General features: G+C 34.5%; 1 protein-coding gene across 1 annotated transcript in view; it reads left to right on the top strand.

The window, feature by feature from the left end:
* The window catches only part of LOC119583488 (vacuolar protein sorting-associated protein 53 homolog), an 11,979-nt gene extending 1,239 nt beyond the window's left edge, over positions 1-10,740 (top strand). The window contains exons 2-19 of the mRNA XM_037931998.1: positions 891-1,076; positions 1,778-1,849; positions 2,198-2,340; positions 3,062-3,182; positions 3,526-3,671; positions 4,444-4,618; positions 4,860-4,973; positions 5,227-5,328; positions 5,611-5,753; positions 5,927-6,047; positions 6,198-6,383; positions 6,510-6,716; positions 7,154-7,344; positions 7,586-7,634; positions 7,839-7,943; positions 8,266-8,340; positions 8,831-8,920; positions 10,065-10,740. Of these exons, the coding sequence (XP_037787926.1) occupies positions 891-1,076; positions 1,778-1,849; positions 2,198-2,340; positions 3,062-3,182; positions 3,526-3,671; positions 4,444-4,618; positions 4,860-4,973; positions 5,227-5,328; positions 5,611-5,753; positions 5,927-6,047; positions 6,198-6,383; positions 6,510-6,716; positions 7,154-7,344; positions 7,586-7,634; positions 7,839-7,943; positions 8,266-8,340; positions 8,831-8,920; positions 10,065-10,319 (2,481 nt within the window). The 3' untranslated portion in view covers positions 10,320-10,740. The remainder of the gene's footprint in view (positions 1-890; positions 1,077-1,777; positions 1,850-2,197; positions 2,341-3,061; positions 3,183-3,525; positions 3,672-4,443; positions 4,619-4,859; positions 4,974-5,226; positions 5,329-5,610; positions 5,754-5,926; positions 6,048-6,197; positions 6,384-6,509; positions 6,717-7,153; positions 7,345-7,585; positions 7,635-7,838; positions 7,944-8,265; positions 8,341-8,830; positions 8,921-10,064) is intronic.
* The last annotated feature ends 740 nt before the right edge of the window (positions 10,741-11,480 follow it).

The raw sequence follows: 11,480 nt of genomic DNA, 5'->3' as shown, positions 1-11,480 counted from the left end.
CCATTATTTTCATTGATAAACAAGTGTGGAATGTAATGTCCATGAACCATGATTGGAGGGGTGTTGGCTCAAGGGAGCATGCCATTTCCATGCTCGGTATCCAATTCCTGCCCACCATGACTTGCAGTGCAGGTTGTATTACTCCAAATTAAACATTATGGAAAAAAGACAAATAACAAAATGTTACTTATTGTTATGATTGCACTGAGTTATAGACTGCTTAGAGAGATGATATGGAGTCTGTGCAAGGGGAAAAGTCTATTACCATCTTGATAAAGTAAATCAAATGACAAATGTAAACATTGGAAAAAATAAGAAAATAACAAAAATAAAAAACTTATGCCAAGAAAGACTAAATAACATTACAAATGGGAAGGATAGAGTCTTGTCACCACATAAGTGTTTGTTTGCACCCAGCCTACTTGCCAGACACCCAACAGTGTCCACTCACGTAAGCCTATTGCCCATATTTTGGATCACTTGATGGCAGTGAAGCATCCGGATCCAATGGGTTAATTTTTCACTCCACAGACACAGAGGCTAAGACATTTGCTTGACACTTCACTGCAATCTTGAGTAGTAAGATTGTAAGATTTCTGACATAGATCACAGCAAGTTGAAAGTAGATTTGGTCGGTCAGTAGAATTATAAGAAAAGTCCTTATCTTGACAGCTCTTGGAGGTTTGCTTTTGACATTTCTACTCTTAAAATAAAAAAAAAAATAGCATAGACTGGCATTTGATATTATTGTGTCATATATTTTTAAATCAGTATTTCTTTTATTGAATATCTTAGAATACCATTTGTCTGTAATTGTAAATGATGTAAGCTATGCTCAGTATGTTTATTTTATCAAATCCACATGGTGCAGTATAACATCTTCCTTTCAGATTCTTCCCAGCGATGACCCCTTCGATTCACCAGAGTTCAATACAGTGGAATACATCAACAACCGCTTCCCAGCAGAACAGTCACTCCACCACATAGACGATGTGTTGGAAGAAATGCGACTGAAGATCACTTCCACAGATGACCAGATCAGAACTGTCATCCGATCACTAACCAATGTGGATCAGGTAATGGAAGGAAATTAAAGGTTTTAAAATAATACTCTAATTTCAAGTATTTTTGTGGTTTATCGTCAGGATTTAAAAAATGAATTAATTGAGATTTGAATTTTGGTTTTCACTGAAATGTGAATTTATAAACCTAATTATATATATATATATATATATATATATATATATATATATATATATATATATATATATATATATATATATATATATATGTATATATATTATATATATATATATATATTTTTTTTTTATATATATATGTGTGTGTGTGTGTGTGTGTGTGTGTGTGTGTGTGTGTGTGTGTGTGTGTGTGTGTGTGTGTGTGTGTGTGTGTGTGTGTGTGTGTGTGATATAAATATATGCATATAAATATATGCATATAAATATATGCATATAAATATATGCATATAAATATATGCATATAAATATATGTATATATATGCATATATATGCATATATATGCAGATATACATATATACATATATACATATATACATATATACATATATACATATATACATATATACATATATACATATATACATATATATTTATATTTATATTTATATACATATGTATATATTTATTTTTATTTTTATTTATTTATTTTTTTGTATATAAGGCAAGTATAAAAGTATATTGTTTGTGCATCTATTTTTTTAGCTTCCTTCATTTTCTAATTATTTGTTTTATTATAGGATGGAAGAGCATCACTCTTAAATGCGCAAGAAGCTATTGCAGAATTATTTGCACGCTTCCAGGATATTAAGGTAAGTTAAGCTACAGTTTGAAAAGTCCGCCTTTAACAATACACAAATTATTATGCTGTCGTTTTTGTGCTGAACATCCTTTATATGTTTTTTCACCAGTATATGTGTTTTTCATTATCATAACTTTTAGCAATAAGAAATATTTATCAGTAACACATCTTGCTCTAATGAATGAAAACTATTCTCTCTTACTCCTGTGTAGACTGAAACTTTAATCTGTGAAATATATTACTGTAGCAGATATAACAAACAATACAACTTCTATGTATATCCACACTCATAAATTTAGGATAATTTGTAGTTAGGAAAGCCAGTATTCATATAGTATTTGTTCATTACATTGTACAGGAAAGAGCAGGGGAGTCTGAGCAGAGAGTAAAAGAGATTACTCGTGACATAAAGCAGCTGGACACAGCCAAGAAGAATCTCACCACCTCTATCACTACACTCAATCACCTTCAGATGTTAGTTGAAGGTGTTCAAAAATTACAGTAAGTATGCACCTATAGTGTTTATTTGTTGTTGTTTGTGCCCTGTGGGAAAGCACTTGGGGTTTCATTTTGTTCCAGTTCTCTGTATATGAATGTTGATAAATTGAGTAATAAATATTGGATTCATAATAACTAGTAGGAAGTAGTTTGAAGTAGGAATTAAGTATGAAAAGGTAAAGTTCTAGTTGAATGGCACTATTGCCTTTCAGTGCACTAGTCCATAACTTTTCTTAACCCTAAGCCTACAGACATGGTACATGCCATTCCCAATGTGAGTTTACTTTAGTAATTGTTTTTATACATAGATGGCTACACTTGTACAAAGTCAAAATATTTTACATTATCCTTATATTGCTGTTACTAATGTCAATAACATAATAGTAATTATAATGTCTATAATAAAAATAACACCATCAATATTCATAGCATTAGTAAAAAAAAAAAAAAAGTTTTTCCTGCAAATTCAAGGAAAGGTCTACTAATTGACTCCTTTATGACTTAGCAATTGCAGAGCCATCTATGTGCAGAGACATTTAACAAAAAATTCTAAGATGAGCACAGCAGTTTCCCAGGAACATTAAGTTAAAACTTTGTTTTCAGGTTCATCATATGACAAGAAAAATGTTCATACACAAGTATGTTTGTTGTAGTTAGAAAAAATCTTTTATATCTTTTGAGTCTAGTGTTTTGTGCTTATCTGGAAATCTTAACAATTTTTCAGAGCCCTAAAGGCTAGAAGAGAATATGGAGAGATAGCAACTCTGCTGCAAGGAGTGATGAATGTCCTGGACCACCTCAACCGATATAAACACATTCCACAAGTGGCAGACTTGGCTCGGCAGGTGAGAGAGCACTACAGTCAGAATTTTCAAATTCATCAAGTACTGTCAGCAAATCTATGAATATGAATACCTAAGTGATTTTAAGTTGCACAATAAAAATTTTTATTGAAAAATGTGATATTTAGTCTTTCATATGGATAATATAAGCAGTATCAGATTCATAACACAATTAACGGAAGTTCAGCTTCTATCTGATTGAGAAAGTGATAGCACTACTCATACATTTTAACATCTTTTTTGTTCTGTACTTGAGTGATGCCTGGAGAGTCTGAAGTATCATAAAGAATTTTTTCTCATATTATTTTTATCTTCATATTCAGTGTTTATTTAATTTTTTCTTCAGGTTGAACAAATTAGAGGTGACCTGGAGAAGCAGATTTTGGAAGACTTCCATAGAGCCTTTCATGGGCCTAATGCTCGTCGTTTTGCTCCAACAAAGGAGTTGGCAGAAGCCTGCCTTGTGGTTTCAGAGCTTGATCCCAAAGTCAAGTAAGTATTGATAAGATAATTTTCTTATCCTGTTGGAGTCATATATCTGTGAGTGAGAACTTTTCATTCTTGTGACTGAAAGTATATCCAACATATTTTCTTACTTTCATATTCTTATTAGAAATGAGATTTAACTCCTAAAGTCCCATGGCATTCAGCTGGGTTTATTTGTAGTTTTGATGTTTAGGCTAAGAAGCTCAATTAAGTATAGCCTTTCCAAAACTAGCTAGCAGTTTTCCTGTATTTTTCACTGTCAGTAGGAAGTAGGAAGTGTTAGGAAGTAATTCTGGTACATATTGCAAGTGTCTTCCTGTACCATCCCCCTAAACCCATCCCTATTCCCTTGTATCCCCTTCTCTCCCTAAGCCATTCCTGCAAACACTTCATGGCCATAGTTCTGACAACTCTTTACATGTAGTAAGCATAAGATCAGAATTATCATAGTGTAGGGAATCTAAAACTGCTACAAACTTATTCATTCCCTCATTGTACCCTAGTATCTACCTGAAACAGTCCTAGAAGCACCTCATGGCATTGTTCCCTTCTCTTTTTTATATGAATGAATGTAGTAATTATGAAATAGGAATTATTGCCCATGTACCCCTTTAACAGCATTATGTTTTACTTTTTTTTTTCTTTCTTTCTTTTTCTGGGAAGCAAGGCAAAGCTGAGAAATTCTGGTCACAGATATACATACACACAAAAGGGGAGTGGGGGAGCATAATTATAAGGTGACTTAATCTCTTGATACCACATTTTTTTGTTTCCACAGGAAAACTATCATTGAGGATGTCATCAAAACACAATTAGCTGAATACGAAGTGCTCTTTGCTGGAGGAGAGAGTGATGCTTGGCTAACAAAGGTAGATCTGAGGCGCAAGTGGCTCCTGAAAACGGCAGTGGAATTTGAGAAAACCCTTGCTGCAATGTTCCCTCCATCCTGGCAGGTGTGTAGGGTCAAGTTCAAGACTTTTTAAACTGAGTCTGTTTCTGTGATGTGTGTGGTAAATCAGTAATTCTTTAAAAGTTCAGTTTTTTTTTTTTTTTTCATGTTAACTATTGTCCTTTGTTTATACAATCAGGATTATAAAACTTGAACAGTAAAAGTAAGAATAATATATTCTACATTTCCATGTTTAGCTTTTTACTTTTATGTTGTATTCTGACAAGATTGCCCTTGCATTTTAGGTACCAGCACGTTTAGCACTGGCATTTTGTGAGGTCACAAGATCTCAGCTGTCTCATGCAATGGAGTTGAGACCACAGGACATAGATGTTGGCACATTGCTACATGCTCACAAGGTTTGTTATATCTTTTTTTATCCTATTTTAAACTGAAAAAGTGGCCAATTCATTTTGTTGCACATCATAGACAGTATGACAGGAATAACTAGAAAGAAATATTGAGGGACACAGAAGGAAAAAGGGGAGAAGGGGAGAAATTAAGCAAACTAAAAACAGAGTATAAAATCATGCACAAAACTATAAAACTGAAATGTATTGCAAGTGAGAGTGAACTCCAGTTTAAATGGAATATACATATTCTTTGCTGCAGATCATGTCTGAGCTTGAAAGCCTCCTTGTGAGAAAATACACCAGCTTCCAGCCTCATGACCGTACTCCAAAGTCATCTGTGTCTACCAATCCTTTTGTGGAGGTAAGATAATTGTGCAAGAATTAGTTTAAATTTTGTGTGTGTGTGTGTGTGTGTGTGTGTGTGTGTGTGTGTGTGTGTGTGTGTGTGTGTGTGTGTGTGTGTGTGTGTGTGTGTGTGTGTGTGCCCTTGTGTGCCTGCGTGAGTGTGAATGTGTGTGTTTGCTTGTGTTGAGTGTGTGTGTGTGTGTGTGTGTGTGCATGTGCATGAAGAAGATTTCATATAAAATAACTTGCAGATATTTTACCTTATTTGTTATTTTATAAATGAATTTGTTATTTAAAGGATGAGCAGTCAAACAAAACAGAAAACGCAAACCCATTTGAGGAGGCTGCATCCACAGGAGAGACACAGGTGTCACCCTTCAGTGGAGCAGTGTGTCGTTGCTTCCAGCCTTACCTCAGGATTTATATAGAAAGCATGGACAAGTAAGTTAATTATCATTATATATTATGTTAATGGCAATGTTTAAAAGAAATCTGATATATGATTAAGCATTGTGAAGGTAAATTCTTTGTGTGTAAGGAAAGTTTATACATAAGAAAAGTTTAACCATAATGCCATGTGATTCTTTGGGTTAATCAGTATACCTTTTTTGCAGGAGACTGAATGAACAAATTGAGAAGTTTGCCAATGATATGAAAAGTTATAAGTTTGAACATATTGATGCAGAGGAATCTAATGTTGTACCTTGCTGTGGAGAGCTGTTCACCATATACAAAGTAGGTTGATATAAACTATTTGATTTAGCTTCAATTATTTCTTAACTTTATGAATATATAGTAAGGTATTAGTTTTATGATCATTATCAATATTGTCAGACTTGACCCATCAACTAATATACATTATTAATGATTTTGATTTTGTTATAGAATGTTCTTGTTGAATTTCTCCGTCTTGGGCCCGGAGAGAGTATGGGAGGACTGGTTGAGGTATTACAGAAACATCTGCGAGAATTCTGCACCAAAGTGCTCAGAGCAGCACTTCCAAAGGTTGGAGCAAATATCCCAATGCCTAAGGACATTAACATGAAAGAGCTCACTGCTGTATTGGCACAAGTAAGATGTTTATAGTACTCAGTAGAATGTGGTGATATGTTATTCTGTTAAACAAATATTTTGTCCTTTATATTGTCATCTTTAGATTGATAAACAATGCTTCATATCTCAATATACAATGTAAAGGTCCAAACACTATGGCGTGAAGGCGACACTCCAAAGCTAAGTGAGGATGATGTACGAAGAGTGTGCTCAGTGCTTGTGTCAGCTGAGTACTGCGAAGAGATGACAGGAAGGTTGGAGGCCAAGTTGAAGGAGAGAAGTCCACCTTCATTAGTGCACACCATCAGCCTTACCCATGAACAGGATTTGTTCCATGCAGTGCTGGCTCAGGTGTGTAATAGACGGAGAGGAGGAGATAGGGTGAAGGAGGAAATGAAAGAAAATAAAATGCAGAAGAGGAGGGAAGTAGATCATTAAAAGAATAAATTATGTACTTTAGGTTGTTAAACCTACATATAAGAACTAAAAGAATAAGGTTGTATTGTCTCAACCAGTCTAATTCCGTTTACATTCAGCAAACATCAGTGTTTTTTTTTTTTAAATATAATGGAGTGTCAATATCAGAGGTTTTATTGGTTTACTAGATTACACTGCAGTAACAGAGAAGTTCAGTATGTATAATATTTATGTCTGTATCATATATTTACATGAACTGATAATGGTAATGCTGACCATACTTCTTGAATTGAATTTTTTTATATTAAACTGAAATAACGTTCAAATGGAAACCTAATAGAAATTGTTAATATTGAGTCTCAACTTTGCAGTGCATAGCCCTTCTTGTGGCCCATGAGGAGAGCCTTTGCGACCCTGCTCTAGCCTCCATGACCAAGATCAACTGGATGATGGAGCAGACGGGTGACCAGAGCCCGTATGTTACAGCCATCTCCCAGCACATTTCATCGTCCATTCCTCTAATCAGGCACAACCTTCACACTTCCCGAAAATACTTCACTAGGTGAGTGACTTGTTGCTGGATTAATGTTTTTTATTAAGTCAGGTCTGGTAGTATTCTGCATTGTAAGCTCATGTTTTTATTACACATTACCTGGTGTAATGATTGCTTTGGTATAATCTATATCATTAAAAGGTATTAGGAATTGTTTGATGACATGCTTATTTAATACTTAATGATGTTTCCATCATTACATAATATTAGTTGATATAATGCAAGAAACTAATATATTTCCTTTTGATAGGTTTTGTGATAAGTTAGCAGCTGCAATTTTGAACAAATTTGTCCAACAGGTATGTATTGATTGATTTAATTGCTCCTGGAACCTCTTTTAACATGAACTATTAATGTAATGCACAGTAAAAATTCTTTTTACATCATTTGATTGTGACTAAAGTTAATGAGAATTAAGGGTAAGTAATTTTCCCACCATATAGTGTCCTCATATAATAATGTTTTTCTTTGTGTAAGTTTCATAAAAGTCTCTTTGCCTACAGGTTTACAAGTGCCGTCCAATTAATAGTGTTGGGTGTGAGCAGTTGCTTCTTGACTGCCATGCACTTAAGGCTGTCATGTTACAGTTACCTGTTGTAGCATTGCAGGTAATACCTTTGGTTTGAATATACATAATGACACACTACTACTACTACTACTACTACTACTACTACTACTACTACTACTACTACTACTACTACTACTACTACTACTACTACTACTACTACTACTACTACTACTACTACTACTACTACTACTACTACTACTACTACTACTACTACTACTACTACTACTACTACTACTCTTTTTTCATCTGACATTGCTCATGTGGTTTAACTTTCAACCATTTTTGTTTTGTATTTATCTTATAATTCATATAAATATTGGTAAGATGTCAAAACTTTTAAAGTTACCATTCATCATGTCCAGATGCGGCGTGACCCTCCCCAGACATATACACGGATGGTTGGCAGAGGCATGGCACGAGCAGAACTGGTACTGCAGGTAGGTGTGAGCCAGTAGAAGTTAAGATGGAATTATTATATACATGTCTCTGGATAGAAGTAGGCAGAGTGTAGAGACTCATATCCTAGATGGGAGTAAGATGTTACTGGAGATAAATTGGGCTTATCATTGTTATTTAAAATGAAGTTGAATATTGAAGATGGGTGACAAAGTCCACAATACACTTTGACTATATATTTACCTGGATTTATTTAAGAAGGAGGAAGAATTAATCTGAAAATATATCAGATATTATTAAAGTGATATTGAATATATGACAAGATATGACAATTGTGATTTAATTCTAACATGTGTAATGTTTCTCTCATAGATAGGAAAGTTTGACTACAGAGCTGATTTATTATTTATTTAGTCAGTTAGTTTAATTGTTTTTATAGATTCTGGTCACATTAAAATCATTTAAATAGGATGAAACAGAAATAGAATCACTCACTTTCAAATTTTGTTTCATAGAAATTTCACTTTGCAGGTTGTGATGGGTGAATATGCAACACACAATGACCTTGTTGATAAGTTCATCCGTCTACTACCAGATGCAACAATTGCAGACTTCCAGAAGGTAAGCAGGGTTTTATTTTCTCAGCTCAACATATAATATTTTCTATCCATATCTCTATCTAATTAAAAGTTATATTTTTTTAATGTGAGTGTGTTGAATTACCATATGCAGCATAATGAGAAATTTTAGTGGTTTTATGACCATATCAGAAAAAAAAATAGATAAGAGTAATATGCATACTATACTTGACAAAAAGATTTTCAAGGCCAATGCCATAGTTCTATTTGCTTAACTTTAGACCCATCCCTATAACACAAATTTTTCGAGACAGGATCATACACAACCAATAGCAGAACTTTGTGACAAGAAGGAATACATGAGGGTAAAGCATTTGGGGTGTGTCAGTTAGTAGTCGACTGTGGGGAAAAAAAAGAGCATGTCACCTTCTCTGTCCTGTTTATAAACTTTCTTTTTTTGTGTGTGGTGTGTGTGTGTGTGTGTGTGTGTGTGTGTGTGTGTGTGTGTGTGTGTGTGTGTGTGTGTGTGTGTGTGTGTGTGTGTGTGTGTGTGTGTGTGTGTGTGTGTGTGTGTGTGTGTGTGTGTGTGTGTGTGTGTGTGTGTGTGTGTGTGTGTCAGGATCATCCAACTGTGAGTCAGTTGGGTGGAGCACCTGTCCTTCCTTGTCCAGCTTTACCAAAAGATTTTACCATCATTACTGGGTTAAGGGCATAGAGGCTGCTGTTATGCTAGAGACTGTTGGAAAGAAATTTGGTTTTAAGCAGGCTGAACAGTTATTGTAAATAAGTGGCCTGAACACAGCTATGAAGGATTGTTTGGGAAAGAGGGAGGCACTGATATCCACAATTGAAACTGATCCCTATATAACAAGGGATAACCAGAGTTATCTGTTAAATGGTTACTGATATTATCTCTAGATTGGTAGACGTAGATAGATTTGTTATAGGAGTGGGTCCAAATTTTGACATTGATTTTCCAAGTGACAATAGCCAGAATTCATAAACTTTATTTTTTTGTCATATACTTAAATGGACATGAACAGGTAGACAGTGACAAACTGAGATACAGACAAAACCAGAGATTTTTTTTTTTTTTTCTTTTTTCTTTTCTTTTCTTTTTTTTTCTTTCTCTTTTTCTTTCTTTTTTTCATGCTTCAACCTGTAATTGTCAAATTCACACCTAACAGGTACTGGAGATGAGAGGTGTAAAGGACCGTGCCTCAGTGCTAGAGCTCTACCGACAACGAACCCTCGGAAATTCAACAGAATCTCCTCACCGAGCACAGGTTTCGCCAGGCAGCAGCAGCCAAGCAGCAGCACAACTCCCACCAAGCCAAGCCTCACCTGTGGTCAGCTCAACAGCCAACTCAAGCCCAGAGCACGAGATGAGCAAGATTGCACGGCTAGAGAGGATGCTGAAGTCACGTAGACTGATATCCTAAAGGGAATTTCAGTTGTGAGCAGAAAGGAGCAAAAAGGAATGTGTATCAGCACTGGGATTCTGATTAGATTTCTTGTTTGGTTTTAAGTCTATCACTTCCTTGTATACTAAAATTATCAATGAAGTTACAAGCACTAGTATGAACCGCTATGACTGATTCCAAAGAAGTAACCCGAATTCAGATTGCGTAACTTGGCCAAAGTTAATAGCTCAGAGTAGGCTTTATTACTATTATTACTGGTACTGGCAGAAGTTATTTATGAACAAATAATTTGTTTTATGTATAAAATGTGTTTGTAAAGTATGGTAATCATGAAGAAGTATGTACTTAGTGCACCCATTTTGTAAATGTTGATTATGTAAATAAGTATGCTGTTAGTTAATGAGATATTTAATCATAATAAATCATTCTTATAACACAACTATGCCTTTGAAAGACACAAGAACATCTGTTCTTCAAGATATGAGTGATTTCCTAGATAGTCATTCCTTTCAGAAACAGATTTATCTACACAAGATTTGTTGAGCTAAATTCCTAATAAAGAATGTTGCAAAACAGGACATACCTGAAAAAGTAGATTATATGGATATTATAGGTTTTATGTTGCCATAAACAAGTTACAACAGTCACCATCTCAACAGCTCACCAGCGCCTTCTATAATGGTCTAGTAGATGTAACAACTTAATGAATACAAGCATGTTCATGGGAACAGTATAGTCTTTGGACTAATGTTTAAGAGTAGAAGCATAAATAGCACTTGGTATGTTTTTCACATATCTTTTTCAACATTTCTTCTATTTTCTTATACATTGCACAAATTATGGAACACAAAAGAAAAGGTGTGCTGCTTACTGTTGTAAAAAATGTTGGATCCAATATTGGAACTGGTAGGTCAGCTCTCTGATGTGAACAAGCTTCACAAATTAGTATTCAGGAACTGACTGCACATGATGTTGCTTACTAAATGATAGGGAAAAAATTAGTGTTTATAAATTACAAAAGGGAAAATGTTTCTTAAAGAGTGAGTATTTATTATTCTAATGAGGATTCAGGGAAATGAATATTTTTTTTAGTAAGGTATCATTAGTAAATTAGAGGATAAATACTGTCAGACATTCAAAGCATACATTCACATCCACAGGCCCTGTTTATAATTAGGC

Source organism: Penaeus monodon, chromosome 17, assembly GCF_015228065.2.
Source record: "Penaeus monodon isolate SGIC_2016 chromosome 17, NSTDA_Pmon_1, whole genome shotgun sequence".
In the NCBI taxonomy this organism is placed as follows: Eukaryota; Metazoa; Arthropoda; class Malacostraca; order Decapoda; family Penaeidae; genus Penaeus; species Penaeus monodon.
This window is presented reverse-complemented; position numbering and strand designations above follow the sequence as displayed.